We start from the raw sequence: 20,395 nt of genomic DNA, 5'->3' as shown, positions 1-20,395 counted from the left end.
TGCACTGCATCGGCCTCCATTCACCCCCACCCTGTACCAACCTCAGTTCGGTCTGTTGGATAGTGCTGTCATCTAGCTGACCCCTGGGCGGACAAAGCCAGGTGCGGGGAGGGATCTTAGAGGTGGGGAGGGGGACATACCAGCCCCTGCTCTCAGTGATGTCCTGGTCTAAGGGATGGTCGTGGACATATAACTGAGATCCAGAACCTAAAGTCAGGGAGGGGAGCTGAGTAGACTGGATAGAATCCCAAATGGCTTCTTGGTGCACAGTGTGCTGGCCCTGGGGAGGGAGGAGGGAGGGAGAGGTGGTGATGTGCAGGGTCCGGAAGAGGCAGAAAGCTACTCTGCTGTATAGAAACAGGTAGTCCTGGAAACTGGTGCAGGGAGGCTGAGTGCAAGGGCAGAGAGCCAAGAACCTTCATCCAGTGGCTGGGTTCAGATAAGAACCTGCTTTGCAATTGCACCCAAACCCCCGCCCCTAGGCACCATGTTGAGTAGATCAGAGGGTGAACCAGGGACCCAAGACTGGAAAGACAGAAAGGTCCTACTATGTATTGTGCAGACTCTGGGCAGGGGTACCTGCAGTCCTAGTCTTGTGGCCACTGCTCCAGGGCTGCTTCGGTACTGAGCCCCCTCGGCCCACAATATTGGCCCAAGCCCTCCCTAAGGCCCCCTTTCCATACGAGCCTGGGAGGACTGGGAGGACGGAGCTTTCCCCCTGACTTCTTTGTCCTAAATTGTGGTTTGGGTCCTTCCGTCAATCGTCCTCAAAGCTATGGCCTTTGGAAGACTTCCCCGGAGGCTGAAAATTACTACTCAGTGAAGCCTAGAGGCAGATCCTCTATTCAGCCGCTCTGAGAGCCCACAAACCCAGGCTTTTCTCCCAGGACCCCCTGCTGATGTCTGTCTGGGTGTCTCCCAGCCTGCCTCACTGCCTGCCCCTCACTTTCTGGGCTGGGATTGCCCCTTTCCGGGATGATTGACAGTGGAAGCTCCAGTTCCTCCAGGAAAACCCCAGCCACTACCCAAAGCTCTCAGAACCAATAATAATCGGAACCCCCAGTTCATTTTCCAAAACCTGGGTTATTCGCTCAGTCGGGAGTAACACCACGCGTGGGGTGGCAAAGTCCAGCTGCAGAGCTCAGTCCGGCTCACTCCTGTCTTTTGCAGACACGTTCTACTTATGAAAAAAGGTGGGATCTAGGGATCTACGCTTTCCTCTGGCCACCTTCACAGGCTCAGCCCCCAGTCTCATGTGTGTGTGTGTGTGTGTGTGTGTGTGTGTGTGTGTGTGTGTATGACAGACTGTTTATGCTTGGATGAGAACACAGTCTCTCTCTCTGTCTCTGTCTCTCGCTGTCTGTCTGTCTCTCTCTCTCTCTCTCACACACACACACACACACACACACACCGCAGTGTAAGTAGTCATTTTCAGGACTGGTGCTACACTTTTATGAAAGAAACATCATGGTAGAGAGGCAGCAATACCCACTTTATATAAAAGGGTCCTCGATCATGTCAAGCTTCGGGAGCTCCTTGGAGTTGTAGCACCTCCAAACTGTTCCCCAAGAGGGTCTCGGCTTTTGTGTCACTAGAAGGACCCATAAGGTGATTCTCCCCCTCTGGGCACATGGCTGGATGGCACTTCCTGGGCCTTCCTGGTTGGATGAGGTCATGTGACTAATATTGGCCAGTGAGTTGTGAGCAGAAGGGAAGTGGCTCTATTCTGGGCTGAGAGAGTTAATTGCTGGGCGAGGCCCTCCCCAGCTTTCCCTCCTCTGCTGCTGCTGCTGCTGTAGAAGCCTGGATTGAGAGCCCCCCCCTCCCCGCCCCCCACCAACCTGCATTGTATATATAGTGGGAAATCTGGGCATGGTGTGGGTGGAGGTTACCTCAGCATCACCTAAACCTAGCTTGACCACTCCATGCCACTCCCGTTATCACCCTGCAGCAAGCTTTGCAGACCTAAGCACAGAGGCCACATTACAGAAGTCCAGCACTTTGGGGCACCTGGGTGGCTCGGTCGGTTAAGCGTCCGACTTCGGCTCAGGTCATGATCTCGCGGTCCGTGAGTTTGAGCCCCGCGTCGGGCTCTGTGCTGACAGCTCGGAACCTGGAGCCTGTTTCAGATTCTGTGTCTCCCTCTTTCTCTGACCCTCCCCCATTCATGCTCTGTCTCTCTCTGTCTCAAAAATAAATAAACGTTAAAAAAAAAATTCAGAGGTCCAGCACTAACGAGAGGATCACGGGAAATCTCTCTCCTACACCTAGCCTCAGGGCTTACAGCCTTCTCATTATTACTTAAAATTTGACAATAATAGTAATAGCTGCTATTTACTGATTATTTACTATGTGCCAGGCCCAGGGCCGGGCTCTTTTTTTTTTTTTTTTAATTTTTTAAAATGTTTATTTATTTTTGAGACAGAGAGAAACAGAGCATGAACGGGGAGGGTCAGAGGGAGAGGGAGACACAGAATCTGAAACAGGCTCCAGGCTCTGAGCTGTCAGCACAGAGCCCGACACGGGGCTCGAACTCACAGACCGCGAGATCGTGACCTGAGCTGAAGTCAGACGCTTAACCGACTGAGCCACCCAGGCGCCCCCAGGGCCGGGCTTTTTACACGTAGTATGCCACATACTCTTCCTGGCATCTTGAGGACTGCACTCACCAACATCATCAATGATGTAATTGCCAGCTGGAAGGATGTTTCGTTGTTCCTCCCTGGTGCCTCTGTGGCATATCTCCCTGGTGACCCCAATTCTATTTTCACATTCTTTTCCCTTCTGTGTGCCAGGTGCTATACCTGGGGCTGGAGATCGAGCAGTGAGTTACACAGACACAGACATCCCTGCCCTCCTGAAGCTTCAAGTCTAGTGGCGGAGACAGAGGAGTCAGCCGACGATTTCCACTCAGTGTGATAAGACCCAAATAGTGCTAAGGTTGGGAGGTCCAAGGAGCCCTTGGAGGGAACCCATAACCCAGCCTGGTAGGGTCAGAGACTTGAAGAAGGAGCAGGTGGTGAGAAAAAAGAACGATCTCGGCAGAAGAGACAGCCTTTGTAACGTCTTGGAGATTGGAGGCTGGTTCAAGGCAGTAGATGATTATGGCTGGGAGTTAAGCAGGGGAATATGGAGAGATGAACCTGGAGAGTTAAGCCAAAGCACATCATGCAGTAGCAGGAAAGGCACCAGTAAGAAGTGTAGTGCCACTGAAAGGCCGTGAGCAAGGGAGGTAACAAGTTCATGGCCAGCTCAGTTGGAAAAGCATGGGACTCTTGATCTCTGGGCAGTGAGTTTGAGCCCCGTGTTGGGTGCAGAGGTGACTTCAATAAATAAAACTAAAAAAACAAACAAAAACAACAACAGAAAACAAGGTCAGATTTGCATTTGAGAAGGATCCCTGAGCCTCAGTTTCCTCATTTATATAATGGGGACAATAACAGCACAATCGAGCCATCTGGAGAATTAAATAAAATAACGCATGCAAACCGTGCCCGGCACATAGGTTATTATTCGTTCAGCTAAGAGTCCCTGCCATTGTGAAGCCTTCCACATAGCTCCGTGGTGACTGTAATACATTGTTATACAGCAACTACTTACTTAAGCAGCTACCTCCCAAACTGAGAAATGAAACGATCAAGGGGAAAGACTACGTCTTTATTCTTTCTGTGTTTCCTGTTCCCAGCACAAAGCCCAGAGCCTATTGGGCACTTGGTCAGTGGGGCCCAAGAACTGAACAGTGAAAGAGTGAAAACATCAAAGGGGCAAGGCGGGGTCAGGACGTACCACCACGAGAGGGGGCGCCAAGTTCTTATGAGAGCTCAGGGCTACTGGGGAAGGGAGGGCTCCCCAATCCCCAGCACAGATCACCTGCCAGGACCTTTCTCTAAGGAAGCCCAGGGCGAAGATGGTCGCTTTCTCAAGTCAAATGAGTAGAGAATAATAAAATAAGTGTTTTGTAAACTGCACTCATAGCGCCGATGCTAGCGGCTGCCTCCGCCGCCGCCAGTCGTGAGGGTTTTGACTCTGGGTGTCGCCTTTTCCCGAGCCGCTTGGATCTGTGTAGAAGCGGGTGGGGGCAAATCTGTATGAGGGGTGAGCATGGGCTTGCATCTTGATCCTGAAGTTTGCAAACATTTCCAGTCTAAATCACTGTCATCCGGACCGGGAACCCACCAGACCGTCCCCCTCGGGGAGCGCAAATGCGGATCCGGGCGGGTGAAACAGGTCCCTTTGGGAGGGAAGGGATTCGTTGAAAACTATCCGGATAATTTCAGGGAAGGCGAGCGAAGGAGATTCGGGGAGAGCGCGGGAAAGGAAGTGGAAAGGAGGAATAACGGACCTCTGGGGAGGCAGGGGTTAAGCGGGGCTTGGCCCGGAGGAGGAAAGGGCGGAACGAACGCTCGGGGGGCGGGCTCTCGGTGCTACCCAAGAAAACAACGGGCCTCGCCGGGCTTGGACGGGTTAAGGGGGCGGGTCCAGGGGAAGCCACGTGCCGGGGCAAGAGGCGATTGGCTCTGCCGGGGTTGTTTGTGAGCGGCCATTGGCGACGTCAGAGCACCTCGACGAGCCGATTGGCCGGGGCTTGGAGGACTGCCGGGACCGGGGCGGGGAGGAGACCGCGGGCCCCAGTCCCTGGGCCGGGCTGGGCCGCCGCTAGAGCCAGCGCTGACTGCGGAGGGACTGGAGCCCGAGCCCGAGCAGCGGCCGCTGCCGCCGCAGCCGCCGCCGCCGCCGCCGCCATGCGCTGGGTCCGCGCGCTGCTGAAAAATGCGTCCCTGGCAGGGGCGCCCAAGTACATCGAACACTTCAGCAAGTTCTCCCCGTCCCCGCTGTCCATGAAGCAGTTTCTGGACTTCGGTACGGAGTGCGCGGGGGGCGGCTGGCCGCGGGGGCCCGCGGGGCGCCGGGGGGCGGTAAGTGAAGAGGCCCTGGTCATGAAGGATCAATGCGGAGAAGAAAGGCCCTGCGTGACAGCGAAGGGTTGCTTGGAAGGGTACCAGGCAGGAAAGGGTTAAAGGGAGGGGGCCGGGACTGGCCCTGAAAGGGTTAAGGTGCCCTGGGGAAGAGCTCTGGACTAGGTCGTTAATGGGAAGTGGGAGCACTGACAAGGAGGGGTCCAGGTGTCTTGCTGGGCTTTGCCAGAGGTCTTGGAGTAAGGGGCAAAGAGACGATGATGTTAGGGCAGGAAGGGAGTGGCATATATCCAGACAGAAAGGGTTAATGGTGGTTGCCCTAGTGGCTCAAAGGGTAGGAGTTGGAGAGGAAATAGGGTGGGGATGCTGGTGGCAGTAACAAGGCAGGATTGGGAGGTGCAACCATCTGGAAGAAGACCTGGGCTGGGCTGGGCACCCTGGGGTCAGGTGGGGCCCAGGCTCTTTCAGAAAGTGTCAACAGGAGGGAGGTCGCTGGTCCCTATGCCTCCACCCGCTGAAGGAGCTGGCCCCCAGCTGTCCCAGTGGGCAAGGACACTTGAAGAGCAAATCTGTTTGGGCCTGGCTCCCTGTCCCCAACCGGGCCAAGGCCTGGGGCACCATGAGGTGGAGTCAGGAGGCTTGCAGCCTTGGCTGTCCCTAGGTTGCTGGGCCAGGATCACCCACCAGCAGCGCGCTGGGGGCGCCTCTGGAGCAGAAGCAAAGCTGTGCCAGTGTGGCGACTGAAACAGGCATTGTGTGGGCCCTGTCTGTCTACGTGTATTTCCGTGGTGCCGGCTGGGGATTAGGAGGGGATGCCCAGGTCTCTCAAGAGTTGAAGAGACAGTGCCTGGCTCGAGTTACAGCTGCGTCACCGATGGGAGGGGGTGGGGAGGTGGCAGCCAGGACACAGGGCCCCTGTTCCCCAGGACTTGTCTGCCTGTCCCCCTGCCCTGTTCGAGCTGTCTCCGTGTAGGAAAGCCTCCTGGGCCCATTCCCAGCCACCAGCAGTTGTCCGGTCCAAACTGGACCCCAGTTATAGAAATGGGCTAGGTGGGGCTCATAGTAGGGTTGGGTCCACTTGTAGTGCAGTGGGGGAAACAGATCTTCAGAAGGACGGTGACATGCCCTTGGTGGCAGAGTTGGGAGCAGAACTTAGACTCGAATCTAGGTCTTCTGACCCTAGGCCATGGCCTTAGTCTATCACTTGGTCTTCATCTTGAAGCCAGACCAAGGACCAAGGTATTTGGGTTCCCAAGCCTGGGCCCTGTTTGCCCCACAGGCAGGCATTAATGCAGGAGCAACTCTACAGTGGTCATCAAGACCAGCCTAGGTGAGGACGGACTGGGCCCACAATGACGCTGGGCCCCTGCAGCGGCGATGGAGCAGGCTTAGCTCCCCTCGGCCATTTCCAGCCCCGGGAAGGGGTGGTTTTCCCGGGCTCCTCTGCCCACCTGGATCAGCCCCACCCCACCCCCTCTACTCTGCAGTTGGAGCTTCTGCTAAGAGAGACAGAAAGACACAAAGTGAGGTCGCTTAGGCCAGAGGCGGCTCCAAGAGTGCCTGGGAGTGGCCCTGTCCCCTGTGGTAGAAGGCAAGCAGGGGTCAGTGGGGGCTGGGGAGAGGACGCAAGCTTGAAGAGGGTTCGGAGGGGTGGTATGGAGGTGAGAACAGTGCAGGGGGTTAGGAGAGCTGCTTTGCTTTGTGCCCCTGGTCGCTTCTCTGCACTCTCAGGAAATGAAGGATTTTTTTCCACCTGACCCTGAGATGATCAGTGGCTCCAGTGGTTTGCAGCTGGGTGGGCTCCCCTCTCTCTCTCTCTCCCTCTAGGGTCCAGCAATGCCTGTGAGAAAACGTCATTCACCTTCCTGAGGCAGGAGCTGCCCGTGCGCCTGGCCAACATCATGAAAGAGATTAACCTGCTTCCCGACCGGGTGCTGAGCACGCCCTCGGTACAGCTGGTCCAGAGCTGGTGAGACCCCTGGCCACTCCCACTCCACTGCCCATGCCGCTGCCAGATGCCCCTGGGCTCAGAGATGGAGTCTTTGTGCTTCCAGCAGCCTTGAGGGAGGTGGGGACAGTGGGGAAGCACAGAGGCTCCAAGAGGCTAGAGAATTACCCAAGGTCAAGTGGAATGCGAGGCCAAGATAAAGCTCCTAGCCTCCATGCCTGTGGGCCATCCCTATACTTAACCACTCTCCTTCCTCTGGAAACCCAGGATCCCCCTGGGAAATCGTTTTCCGCAGCCAAAACTCAAACCAAGCTCAGGTCGCCATTCGCCACTGGCCCTGGTTCTGAAAAGCCAGCACCTACCGGGTAATGTTTATCTGGGGCAACATTGTAGGGCCAGGGAAACAGAAAGAAACGAATTTTCAAATTAGGTAATCCAAGCTACAAGTCAGACTGTTTTGGATGTTGGGAAACACTCAGACCCAGGCCTAGTACCTACCCCCAAGAACTTTGGAGGGGCAAGGCCCAAAAGTCGTAGCCGTAGCAGAGGGAAATCCTCAGCAAAGCTCACGCTAGAGCTCTGTCCCAGGTTAAGTAACTGGATGGCATCCGTCAATGGCCAGTCACGTGAAGAACAAACAGGGGTTTGTAAGGGGCACGAAAGTGGCTAAAGCATTGTTGGTCTTCGGTGGTACCTGTGCAGAAGCCCTTTGCTGGCTCTTCTGGCAACGGTGTGATGTGGCTGTGGAATCCTGTTGGATTCAGGAGCGTGGGTCCACACCTGCTGTGAGCCCAGGGCCATGCTGGGTATGGGAAAACAGCAGGAGCAACTGCCCTCAGGGAGCCTGCGATCTGGTAGGGAGCAGAGCGGGTAAATTCAGAGCTCCATAGGCAGTGGTGGGAGCCATGAGCTGCTGAAGAAGAGTTACTTTTACTTAAGAACCAAAATATTAAAAAAAATTTTTTAACGTGGGTTCATTTTGGAGAGACAGAGAGAGGGAGGCACAGAATCCGGAGCAGGCTCCAGGCTCCGAGCTGTCAGCACGGAGCCCGACGCGGGGCTCGAACTCACGCACCGCGAGATCATGACCTGAGCCGAAGTCGGACGCTCAACCGACTGAGCCACCCGGGCGCCCCCCCCCCCCAAGAACCAAAATATTATTCAAAAGTGACATCGGCTAGGTTTTTCTCCTCGTTGTAGAAGTATAACATGCCCACTTTGACATTTGGAAAACACGGAAAAGCAGCCAGAAGAGAGTGCCAGCCACTACCCTCCACCCCGTAACCAAACACTGGTAGCGTTTCATAAGGTTTTACTGGGGCCTTTCCAGCATTTTTGCTATGCGTGGATAGGCACACGCAGGAATTTCTCCAACTTAATGAGACGCAGTAAGGAAAGCGTTTTGTGCATAAGGCCAGGCACATAGAAGGTGCCCACTGAGTCAGAAAGTTGTGGGGAAGGGGCACCTGCCTGGGTGGCTCAGTGTATTGGGCGACTCATGATCTCGGTTCAGGGGTTTTGGCCCCGCACACGCCTCTGCGCTGGTGGCACAGAGCCTACTTGGGATTCTCGCTTTCCCTCTCTCTTTCTGCCCCTCTCCCTCGCATGCACATGCTCTCTCTCTCTCTCTCTCAAAATTAACAAACGTTTAGAAAAAGAAGCAGAAAGTTGTGGGGAAGTTGAAATGGACACATAGCGGAAGGAATACATCCCTGGGCCTTATAGGGTGCCTCCGTGAGCCTAGAACTAGAAGGAAGGGAAGGGCATTCCAGGCCTTGGAACTGCCAGTGCCAAGGTGTAGAGGCAGGCCTCTGAGACCTCACTCTGTGCCTATAGTGCTTTGGATACAAGCTGTGAAGGGGGGTGGGAGGGGGAGGGCGGAAACTGGTCTTCCTATAGCCCCACCAGGTTACCCCTTGCTGGGCCCTGTCCCTCTGAGGTGCAGGACATCTGAGCCAGCCGGTATTTCCCACCATGGGGCGTGTGGAAGTCGCAGGGAGGAGACAGAAGGTGCCATCTGGTCCCCCGCTCCTCCTCCGGCTCTGCCCGGCTGACTGGCTGACTGCCTCTCCAGCAGGTCCCTGACTCCAAGACAGGCCCTCTCGGGCCCCTCCCGGGACGCCGTGTTCCTAGGAGAGCCGGAGGATGTCTGTCAGGGTGTAGGGGAGCAGGGAGCTGCTGAACTGCCCGTGACGCCCCCAGGCTCCTGCACAGGCCATTCCTGAAAATGAATTGCACACGGGCGGGCTTGGCCTGGCTTTTCTTCCCCGAAAGCGTGGAAGTGGCGTCCAGCAACAGAAGGCGGGAGCGGAGTTAGACAAGAGAGGACCCCTCCCGGTGGATGATTTAACTCACAGGAGAGCAGGCGACGGGACTGCTAGAGTGAGTGTCCTGGTGCACTGAAGAGAAGCCTGCTGAGGTTTTTTTTTTCCAGAGAACGGGCATCGGCCGCAGCAAGAGAAGCTGAAGTGTGAGGGGAGGAAGGACTTTCGGATGGGGACGAGGTGGCTGCCTGTGAGAGAGTGCATACCTCCTCCAGGAGCTTGGACGCAGAGGTGGAGGTGGGCAGGGTTCGCACGACGGCAGGGGGACAACATACCAAGGAGCCTGGCAGGAGGGCCACTGTCCTCAGAGCCTGATGGGTAGGGAGGAAATGCCGTCCCTTGGGAAATGGAAGAGGCCTGTGCAAATGCGATCAGAGGCAGTGGTGCTAAGATGTGGCGATAGCTAGCGAGTTTCTCAGCTGCCGAGAGAGTCTAGGCCAGGGTGGAGGGTCAGTGTGACAAGCTGAGCATTCCTGGTTTTAAATAAACCTGATAAGTTGTTTCAACCAGACAGACCTGGTGCAGAGGGCGCCTGTTTTGGAAGCGACTGGAAGAGAGTAGAAAGCCCTGGTCGTTGGTGTCGGTGTCAGCACACTTGGCTTTGAGGCTTGGCTTTGCTGCTTGCTGGACCCTTCCTCCTTGGCAAGCCTCTGGCCTCCCTGAGCCTCGTCTTCCTCCCCCGTAAAAATGGGGATCCATCCCGGTTCTAAGGGCAGATGCCACCGTTAGATGCCCCGAGCTCCGGGGCGGCAGTCCCTCCAGGCCAAAGATCTGTGACTGTGGCCGAGGTTCTCTTAGACAACGTGGTAATAATAGCGATGGCAATGACCAAAGCAAACAGACCCGGAGGGCCTGCTGCGCATCAGGAACTAGGCATGTCTGTGTATTCCCGCACTTGGTGCTCCCGACCGCCCGAGGAAGGAGGCCTTGTTTTTATCCCCATTTCATAGATGAGCAGGCTGAGGTTCAGAGAGGTGAAGACACAGGTGTGAGATCACTCAGGCTGCTGGTGAGAGAGCCGGGACTCCAGCGGCGGCCCTGTGACCTGGTGGCTGCGTTCATAAGGGGAGGGGAAGAGTGCTGTGTTTGGGGGGGGGAGGGAGTGGGCAGCGACGTGGATCAGAGGTTTCCACGCTCACGAAGCGAGTCCTCCACAGACAGTAGGGCTCCCCTTATCGGAACGTGTGCCGCCTAGGGATGCTGAGCACGGAGCAGGAGAGAAAGCCAGCCCAAGGCGGAGGGCGTGGCGCTGGTAGGCGTGTGCTTCCAGAAGGTAGGGGGTTAAGTGAGGTTAAGAATCTCCTGCCACCAAGGGGTGGCAGGGAAAGGGGCTGGGGGCCGTATGGCCAGCACCTTCTCATGAACCTCCCTTGCCCGTCAGTGAGGTCTAGACCCCGCACCCCAACCCTACAGGAACCACAGCCCTTGAGAACCCAGGGCCCGCCGTACCCCAGGCATGGGGCTGGGGCTGGGGCCAAATCGTCACCGACCCCCTCACCCGCTCCTGCCAGGATCAGAGTTGAGACTGAGAACCTCAGAGTGCTATTGCCGTGAACCCCACTTTATAGCCGGGGACCTGAGCGGCTCAGCGGCTTCTGTAGCCACAGGACCCGAGTCTGCCTGGCTCAGGGACTGCACCCAGCACCCCTCCACAGAGCAGCTTCCATCTGGACGATGCAGGACAGGTCTGTCACCTCCCCCTCCTCAAATGGCCACGGCCTCGTTCACACTTCTTATTCCCAGCGGCTGTGGACGTTACTGCATGGTGTGCGCTCACCCCCTCCACCTCGCCACATGTTCCGCCACCCCCACCCCTCCCCCGCCTCCCAAATCCAGGGCTCTGGGCAGGCTAGAAGGCCCCAGAAGGCAGGCGCCCCGGGGCCTGATTTGCTGAGGTCGGCAGGCCCAGGCCTTCCCTAGGGCAGCTGTGTCGGGCCCCCGCTGCCGGCTGGGCCTGCTCTGTCCGGCCATGGGTTTGGGGGGCGGATAAACTTAGAAGTGAAGTGGCGTGCCTGTCATTGCACCACCGCTTTCGGGCCTCCCGGGTCCGAGCCCAGTTCTTTCTCCGGCCCTCGGAGTGGGGGGCAGCGCGGGAGCCAGCGAGCCTCACTCCTTCCCCGGTGCCTCTCCCTTTAGGACCCGATCGTGACATCCGGTGCAGCAGACCTTGCAAGGCTTCAGGCGGGGGCCGGGGTCCTCTGGGAAAATCCTTCCCATCCTCTCCTCTCCCCTCCCGAGAGTCCACCTGGGAGGACTACTCCCCGGAAGGAAAGGCCCTGCGAGGCGGGCCGGCAGGGGTTCTAACCCAGGGGTTCTGGGCTCCACTCCCCAGCTAGTTTCCTCCCCTTCCTCTCTTCTACCTACCCCAGCCTTGCACCCTTGCAGGTGTTCTCCCCAGATCCCCTCGCCCTCCCAGAATCCTGAGCGTGAAGCTTATCCTGGGCATGGCGGTGAGGGGGCGGAACAGGGATCTGGCGGCACACAGCCTGCGAGAGAGAGAGAGAGAGAGAGAGAGAGAGAGAGAGAGAGAGGCCCTGCTCTGCATGGTAGCCCCCTCATCTGTGGAATGGGTGCAGCAGGAGCACCTAGCTCCCTGGTTAACGTGGAGGCTAACGTAGGGGAGCAGGCAAGCACAGGGCCGAGCTCTGTCCGAGCCTGGCCCCTTGGAAATGCCGGCCACCATCACATCGGCCCCAGCACTGTGAGGACCAGTGTAGGTGGCGGGCAGCTGGCCACACGGTGTGGACTTGGAGTCAGACAGACGTGGATTTGAAGCCCAGCGCGACATTTAAACCTCCACTCGTGACAAGGACGCACATCTAGAGAGTGCTCACTGTGTGCTAGGCGCTGGGCCAATGGTCACGTTCTTCGACCCTCACTGAAAGGTAGCAATGGCAGTAGGTACAAGACCCTCCGTTTTCCTGAGGCGGAAACTCGGGCCCAGAGAGGCTGCACGACTTACACAGGCAACACAGCCACGAAGCGGGAAAGCCGGGACGACGACTCAGTAGAGCCAGCCCCCAAGCCAGCTCTCCCACTCTCTCCTCCGCTGTCTGAAGCAAGAGAGGGAAGACAGCGGTTGGTAGGTGAAGGGGGAAGGGTATTCTGCACAGAGGGACCCGCGGGGACACGGAGGTGAGCGTTTTGAGCAGACGGCACTACGGGGTGGCAAGGGTGCCGGAGGCTTGAGTCTTCTCTTACACCACCTCCCAGCTGTACGGCGGCTTCAGGCCTCAGTTGAGGAACCTGTGAAATGGGGCTAATTCCTGCTCGTCATACCTGTCAAGGTCAAAGCACTGTGTACAAAGGAATGCTCCTGCTGCGGAGGGGCCTCTCCTAGAGACTGTTGGGCCCCACAGCCCTCTGCCCCAGGCAGCCCCTTCCTGCTGGCTAGAAGTGTTTCTCCCGGAGAGAGGCTCCGCTTGGTGGCCTTCCCCAGGAGAACAGCCTGTGGACTGGGCATGGCAGCCGGGGCACAGCGGGGGTCCCGGCTCACAGGGGCTCTAGGTTGACACAGGCTCTGGGTTGATACCCTCTGCTGCCACGGGTGGGCCTGACTCCCTTTCACTGGCCGGTGCCCTGCTGCCCCGAGTTCAGGCTCCAGCCCCACCCATGGCCAGGGCCGGGCCTGCCTGCCCCACTCCTGTGTCCTTCCCACCTGCCCTTCAAAATCCACTCCCCTGGGCAGACTGCACGGCTCCCGTGCCCAGCCCAGAGTGTTAGGCTATAATCCTCACTGAGCCTGGGCTCCGACATGCCCCGGGCTGGCCAGCCGTGCCCCGTGGGATGAAACAGCAACCCGACAGGTCAGATGTTACAGTCGGTTTCCGTGAAGGGCGCTCAGGGAGGTTAAGTGACTTGCTCCAGCCTCCTCTCGCTGCAGAATCTTGGTCCGTAATCCATGAGGCCCCGGGGGTGGGATGATCTCCAGTGCCCTCCTGAGACTGCCGTTCTTAGATCCAAAGCAAAGGTGCTATATGGGGGACCAGCAAATGAGAGATGTTCTTGCATAACTTACTGTGTTGTCAGGGAGATTCGCATACAGATGAAACGCATTGGGAAAAAGTGTGGTGCGGCCTGTCGACCAGTGCCGTCCGGGTGCCGCCCACCGTAGGGGCGGGGCAGGCATGGGGCCAGCTGTCAGGTGGGAAGGGGGGCCTGACCTGGCCTGGAGCTGAGGCCATGTCCCCCCTCCCCCACTGCACACAGGTATGTCCAAAGTCTCCTGGACATCATGGAGTTCCTGGACAAAGACCCCGAGGACCATCGTACCCTGAGCCAGTGAGTGAGGGCCTCCACCGGGGGCAGGAGGGCAGGTGCAGGCGAGGGGGCTCGGGGTCACAGCCCAGATGCAGAAATGCCAGGAGGATGGAAGAAATGACCTCTGTCCTCAAGGCTATCTAGTCTGAGGGGGGAGTTGGCCCCTGGCCTCGGTGTCCCTGAGTCTGATTGGGGGATCCGAGCCCCTGCCCGTGAAGAGTTCCCAGCTGTCAGACAGGCGGTGGGAGATTCAGGGCAGGCTTGGGAAGCAGTGGGGAAGGCACCGTGTGTCCGTCAGGTTGGGAAGGGTCGAGTGAATGAAGACTCGGGGAGAGGACGTCAGAGGTGGGGAGGAGCCCGAGGGGGCCCAGGGTTGGGACAGGGCAGGGGCCAGACAGCCGCCGTGCCCTGCAGGTTCACCGATGCCCTGATCACCATCCGGAACCGCCACAACGACGTGGTGCCCACCATGGCGCAGGGCGTGCTGGAGTACAAGGACACCTACGGCGACGACCCGGTCTCCAACCAGAACATCCAGTACTTTCTGGACCGCTTCTACCTCAGCCGCATCTCCATCCGCATGCTCATCAACCAGCACAGTGAGCAGGGGCTGGGGGAGGTGGCTCAGGACCCGAAAGAGGGATCCTGGCTCCACGGCGGAGAAGGAACACGGCAGCAACGAGGCGTGTTGTTCTCCGTGTTTGTAGGATGCAAAATCATGTTCCCTCCCTACACACTGTCCCGTGTGGTATTCGTCAAAACCCTCTAGTACTTTCGGCAACAGTTTGCTGTTCCGAGTCCCCCCAGTCCCAAAGTATTCACTGTGATTGTTGAGAGATCGTAACCAGTTGAAAATCAAATGAGTTCCTCATGCTCAGATCATTTCTGATGCAGGACGGGGAAGATCATTTTTGTAAGTGGTTTAGCAGAAGGAGGAAGAAATGTAATGTGGGCTGTGTGGGGGAGGAGGCTCTCTGAGCAGACTTCAGGTCTGCAAACAGTCCAGACGGGGAGGAGGTGGGGGGGAGAGGTGTTAAGCATAGGGGTGGAGTCAGAGAGCCCTGGGGGCAGGAGGGGAGCCCCACGGACAGCACCCTTCCTTCCTGCCTACAGCCCTGATTTTTGACGGCAGCACCAACCCGGCCCACCCCAAACACATTGGCAGCATCGACCCCAACTGCAACGTCTCCGAGGTGGTGAAGGGTAAGCCGTGCCCGCCGTGCTGGCCCACACGGAGGAGAGACCCCCTTCAGGCCACCTGGCCCGAGGCTGAGCCATTGCCCGGCGGGTGGGGACCTCGTCCCCTTGGGTGTAATGTTAGCGATGCCCACCCCCCCCCAAGCCAGTGCCAAGAGGGCCGGCTGCCTGCTGGGACCGCCCCATTCCCTAAATGGCCTCTCTCTTCTCTCAGATGCCTATGATATGGCCAAGCTCCTGTGTGACAAGTACTACATGGCCTCCCCTGACTTGGAGATCCAAGAGATCAATAGTGAGCGAACAAGGCCGTGTGTGTGTGTGTGTGTGTGTGTGTGTGTTTGTCTAAGGGCTCCGGAGTAGAAGGTGATATGGGAGAGTCAGGAAAAGACCTGGGGGGGAAAAAAAGGAAAAGCACTCGATGGGGCAGAAGCAGAGCTAGTATTGACTTCTTATTAGCAGTATCATTACTAATTTATATTAAGCATTTATTAGGCAGTAAACACGCCAGGCGAGGCACTCTGTCCTCGTGGAGGCTACGTTCTTGGTGCTGGGTGTTAGCCAGTGAACAAATAATAAACAAGCTAATTTCAGACGGTGACAAGTGATGGGGAGGAAGCAAGATGAGGTCACACGACAGCGATGGCGAGGAGCGGTGTATTTAATAGGGTATCAATTTGGCTGCCCTTCCAGAATCCAGACAACAGTGGCTTAATTAAAAGAGAGGCTTCCCCCTCTCCAGCCCCTGGGGCAGAGCAGTCAGAGCTGGCCACCCACCCTGAGGTCTCAGTTCCAGCTGGAGAAGGGGAAGAAGATGTAGAAGGCAGGGCTCAGGGGGTGGACAGTCACTCCCCTAAGTCATCTGGCCATGCCCAGCTGCCAGGGAGCCTGGGAATTCAGTCTAGCTGGGCAGCCATGTGCCCGTTAAAACTTTGGGGGAGGGGGTGTCTATTACCAAAAGAGGAAGGCAAGAGGGGATACAAGAAGGTGGCTGCAAGGGTCCTACTTTGGATGGGGTGGTCAGGGACCAGCAGGACCAGTGAGATGGGCGGGAAGGGGTTGGAGACAGAGACCAGGGCACGCAGGGCCCATGGCCACAGACAGGAGCTGGGATTTTGTGTGCAGCGGGAAGCCCATCGGAGGATTTGAAACACAGCGATGCCAGGGTCTGACTTACGTTGCGAAGATATTTAGAGGTTGGAGAGGGTGGGTGAGACCTCAGGAAGACCGGTTAGGAGGTCACTGCAGGAATCCACGGGAGGGCAAGGCAGCAGAGACGAAAAAAAGAGGGTAGATTTGATAAAAAGAAATAGGCCAGGACCTGCTGATGAATCAGGGGCATAGGAGAAAGGGCCATCAGGGATCTGGAAGCTTCTATACCCTTCCCCTCCCCCACCTGCTCCTTAGCTGCCCCCTACCTGGGTTCCAGAAACCTGGGTAGGTATTTCATGCCTGGAAGTCATGCTGCCCACATCCTTAAGGCCCAGTTCAAGTTCAGGTCCTCGGAAAAGCCTTCCTGCACCTCCTAGAAAACATGGTTAGGCACCCACCTACCTCTGTTTGAATTCCTTGGGGACAAAGATAGAAGGGCAGAGACAGGCTACTTTACTTCAGTATCCCTGGGGTCAAGTTCAGGGCCTGGCACATAACTCTGGGTACCACACCCAATGTGAAAGTCAGTTGTGTGTTTGTCCAGACTTGAATTTCCAAGATGGTAGGGCTGAATTTTATTCAACTTTATGCCCCACTGCCCAGCGCAGGGCCTGGGATTCCTTCATTCCTTAATCCACCGCACACTTTTTGAGCTCCTGCTACAAAGCTCTGTGCCAGGTACCTGGAAAAGACACCAGTCCCTACCACCAAGAAACTCTCCAGGCCAGAGCGATTCTTGAGGGGCACAGTGCTGCTCTAAGAGTCATGTGCAGCACCTCTCCCCTCTCCCCACTGGATTAAAAAATCTCTCCAGGGGGCGCCGCTGGGTGGCTCAGTCAGTTAAGCATCCAACTTCAGCCCAGGTCATGATCTCGTGGTTTGTGGGTTCGAGCCCCGTGTCGGGCTCTGTGCTGACAGCTCGGAGCCTGGAGCCTGCTTCAGATTCTGTGTCTCCCTCTCTCTCTGCCCCTCCCCGACTTGTGCTCTGTCTCTCTCTCAAAAATAAATAAACATTAAAAAAAACAAAAACAAAAAAAGAACTCCCAGGGATTCTGGTGTCCGGGTGAATGCTAGGAGGCTGGATATGGGATGGATAGATACTTCTTGAGTGGATGGGTGGATCGATAAACAGTGGATCAAGGGCAGAATGGATCTGTACCCTCTGAATGCATGGATAACTGAGAAGGATAGATGTTTGAATAGATGCATAGTTGAGGGACAGTTGGATGGTTGAATGGACACTGGATGGGTAGTTAGAGGAATTCATAAATGTTGACCATTAAACATCAGTGGTTGGATGGATGGATGAACAGTTGGATGGACGGACATTTTATAATGGATGGATACCGTATGAATAGATAGATGGTTGAACGGACGCCGAACGAATGGACAGCTGGATGAACAATTGCCGGATGGGTGGCCCAGCAGATGGTTGGACGATAGATGGGTGGTTGAGTGCTGGGTCCTAGGTGCTGAGTGAATGAATGCAGAATGGTGACCTCTCGACAGTTTTCTGATCCTTGGTCTTGACTTTCCCCGCAGCCTCCAACTCCAAACAGCCAATTCACATGGTCTATGTCCCTTCCCACCTCTACCACATGCTTTTTGAACTCTTCAAGGTAAGGGGGCGGGGGATGGCCCTCCCTCTGTGGGGTTGGGGGTGGTTGGGCCAGGCTGCTCCCGCTCATCACTTCCCCCTTTCCCTTCACAGAATGCCATGCGCGCAACTGTGGAAAGCCACGAGTCCAGCCTTGTCCTCCCACCTATCAAGGTCATGGTGGCCTTGGGTGAGGAAGATCTGTCCATCAAAGTATGTGGCTCTTGGTTTGGGGCCGGAGGACAGCAGGGTGGGAACTTCCCTCCTACCATGAGATGGGCTCAGAGAAGACCCTGGGGATGGGGACGACCAAGAGAGGGTCAGGGGTGTCAGGGTGTGGGCGGCGTGAGCACTGACGACATATCCGTCTCCCCCAGATGAGTGACCGGGGTGGGGGAGTCCCCCTGAGGAAGATCGAGCGACTCTTCAGCTACATGTACTCCACAGCCCCCACCCCCCAGCCAGGCACTGGAGGGACCCCGCTGGTGAGACGGCTTCTCTCCAGTCCCCCCCACCCCGCCCCCACCTCCTAAAGAGTGCCTGTCTTTTCACCTCATCAAACAGTCACTGTCCCCATCACTTGCCTCCTCGATTCCCATGGTCTTTGTTCTTCTATGGTTGTGTGTGGTGTCAGTCATCTTTCCCAGTCTGGGGGGTTGGGGGGCGGGGGAGGGCACCTCTCCCACTCCCCCCACCCCCCAGCCTGTGGCTGCCTTCTGACCTGACCTGCAGGTATCTGTCTACCTTTCCTCAACTCTCCCTCTCACACTAGGGCCCCACGAAGTTACTGCCTCTCTCTCTGCTTTGTTCACTCTCCAGCACCTCCCTGCCTTCCCAGCAGAGCAGGAGGTGTGGGAACGGGAGCCCCTGGACCTGTCCAGACCCACTGGCTCCCAGGGCCGAGCTCCTCTGCCTCCCCTGCTTCCTACCAACCCCAGCTGAGACGGCTCAGCCTTTCTGGCTCCACCAGACCCATTTCCCTCGCCCCTGGGGGATCCTGGGAATCCCCTGGCCCTAACCCCAACTCGGCACATGGGTCCCTGCAGCTCCAGGAGGCCCAGCACCAGCCTCCGCATCACGCTCCCTTGCTGCCCCCTTGTAGGCTGGCTTCGGGTACGGGCTCCCCATTTCCCGCCTCTATGCCAAGTACTTCCAGGGAGACCTGCAGCTCTTCTCCATGGAGGGCTTTGGGACCGATGCTGTCATCTACCTCAAGGTGAGGCTCCTAGACCGCAGGGCCCGGCTTGTGGGGGTTCCTGGCGTGTCGGCCTGCTGTTGGGTTTCTTCTCCATCCCCCCAGTCCTCTCCCCATTCCAGACCGAGAATCAGAGCAAAGCTATAGTTCCCCAACCCCCAGGCATTCCCAACCCGGCAGGCAATTTAAGGAAGTCCACGGTCTATGACCAAGACCCCTGTTCTGGGGGCCTTTGACTTCTTATACCCAGGAGGAAGGGGCGTACCATAGAGAACTTGTCATTCAGCTCAGGAAGAGACTGAGGCCCAGCGTCCGTGACCCTGTTCAAGGTCACAGCCTACCCTCCCTCTGCCTCCCTGACCCTTTCAGTGAGCAGCCTCCCTGAATGGGCAGGAGCAAGGCACAGAAGGGACAGGTCCTTTCGTGGGTCTTCCTGGGCCAGGGTCAGTTGTCTCAGCCAGTGTCTGGCACCTGGCTGGGCTGACTCAGACATGGTCACGTTCAGAGGCCACCACAACCCACCCGGGGGGAAAGGGCGATCTCCTGAGGAGTGGGTGAGGCGCTGGGAAGCGGGACGAGCTGACCCTAGTGCTCTCCAGGCCCTGTCCACGGACTCCGTGGAACGCCTGCCCGTCTACAACAAGTCAGCCTGGCGTCACTACCAGACCATCCAGGAGGCGGGCGACTGGTGTGTGCCCAGCACGGAGCCCAAGAACACGTCCACCTACCGTGTCAGCTAGGGGCTGCCTCGCTCCCCTGCACCTGAGAGGATGGACTGCTGTCTCTGGGACTGGCCACCACGGTGACCCTCCCCAGCCCCCCCCAGGTGGGGGGGAGGCTCCCCCTGATGACCAGCTTCTGTCTCTGTGGAAATCATGGCGACCAGTCCGTGGGGGGCCCCTAAGTGCCAATCTCTGTCTCCACGGAGACCCCTAAGTAGTCTCCCTGGTGTTCAGGCTCGGTGGGCGATGCCTGAGGACGGGGGACCGTCTCCATCCTGATGGGGTGTCCCAGAGCTGTTTCCATGGCCGTCCTCCTTCTGAGACCAGGGCTGCCACTTTGCTGCCAGGGGTCCTGGGTCCCCCTCACTGCCCTCCACGGCCCTGACCTTCCAAGTGGACACCCTGCTTGCCTTCTCCTCCTCCCCCAGCCCGTGCGGGCACCCTGGCCCTCGTCCAGTGTCAGCATTAGGAAGGAGCCGGGCGTCCCCGGGTGGAGAAAGGGGGTTGCACCCTTGGGCCCCTGGCTGGGGACCTGGTCCGACAGCGCCTCCCTCCACCCGGAGCTTTGAAGGTCAAGGTTAGGAGGCGGGAGTTCTCACCCAGGGCTCACCCTTAAAGTGGGAGACCCTGGGAGGCCCCAGAGATCAGCTGCCCTCAGCCAAGCTTCTCAGAGCCCCTCAGGCACCTCCCAAGCCCTCCCCTGGCATGTCCTCACATGCACACACCCACCTGCCGGCCCCACACCCACACGGTTCCACCTGAGCTCCAGACCCCACCTCCCACTGTGCCTGGACACGCAGGTGCTTGGGGTGGCTTTCTCCCTAGAATGATCTATGTGCATAGCTAGTTTTATAGCCCTGAAAGCCCCTACCCTTCCCCTTAGCACACAGGGGGTTAAAGTTGTGTGTTCCTCCTAGTGGCTGTGATGATGACCGTGACATCCACAGTAAAGAGGAGATTGAATGAGTCCGTGTCCTGGCTGCTTTCCTGGGGGGGGGGGGGGGCGGCGGGAAGGAGATCCACATGCATAAACAACACACGCAGACTGCGGTCCCTGTGACTACCGTATGACACGCCCAGGACACCC

The 20,395-nt window shown here is 57.5% G+C and overlaps 1 protein-coding gene across 2 annotated transcripts; it reads left to right on the top strand.

The window, feature by feature from the left end:
* The first annotated feature begins 4,641 nt into the window (after positions 1 to 4,641).
* Positions 4,642 to 20,275, top strand: PDK2 (pyruvate dehydrogenase kinase 2). Of its 2 annotated transcripts, none has more exons than XM_003996734.4 (11): positions 4,642 to 4,860; positions 6,744 to 6,885; positions 13,398 to 13,469; positions 13,863 to 14,047; positions 14,562 to 14,651; positions 14,860 to 14,937; positions 17,337 to 17,413; positions 17,506 to 17,604; positions 17,769 to 17,876; positions 18,494 to 18,607; positions 19,186 to 20,275. In XM_003996734.4, the coding sequence occupies exons 1-11, from the start codon at positions 4,743 to 4,745 to the stop codon at positions 19,324 to 19,326; spliced, it is 1,224 nt and encodes a 407-aa protein (XP_003996783.3). In that variant the 5' UTR covers positions 4,642 to 4,742; the 3' UTR covers positions 19,327 to 20,275. The 2 variants fall into 2 exon arrangements, with proteins under 2 accessions (XP_003996783.3, XP_044901277.1); XM_045045342.1 differs by lacking the exon at positions 4,642 to 4,860 and adding an exon at positions 9,299 to 9,425 and having other exon boundaries at positions 6,747 to 6,885.
* The last annotated feature ends 120 nt before the right edge of the window (positions 20,276 to 20,395 follow it).

This window comes from Felis catus, chromosome E1 (assembly GCF_018350175.1).
Source record: "Felis catus isolate Fca126 chromosome E1, F.catus_Fca126_mat1.0, whole genome shotgun sequence".
Classification (NCBI taxonomy): Eukaryota; Metazoa; Chordata; class Mammalia; order Carnivora; family Felidae; genus Felis; species Felis catus.
The sequence above is the reverse complement of the archived record's forward strand: the minus strand, read 5'-3'. Positions and strand labels throughout refer to the sequence as shown.

Coding starts and splice junctions, on each gene's coding strand:
- PDK2 (XM_003996734.4), top strand. CDS start 4,743: ATGCGCTGGGTCCGCGCGCTGCTGAAAAATGCGTCCCTGGCAGGGGCG. Junction 17,414..17,505: donor TGCTTTTTGAACTCTTCAAG/GTAAGGGGGCGG, acceptor TTCCCTTCACAG/AATGCCATGCGCGCAACTGT. Junction 17,605..17,768: donor AGGAAGATCTGTCCATCAAA/GTATGTGGCTCT, acceptor CGTCTCCCCCAG/ATGAGTGACCGGGGTGGGGG.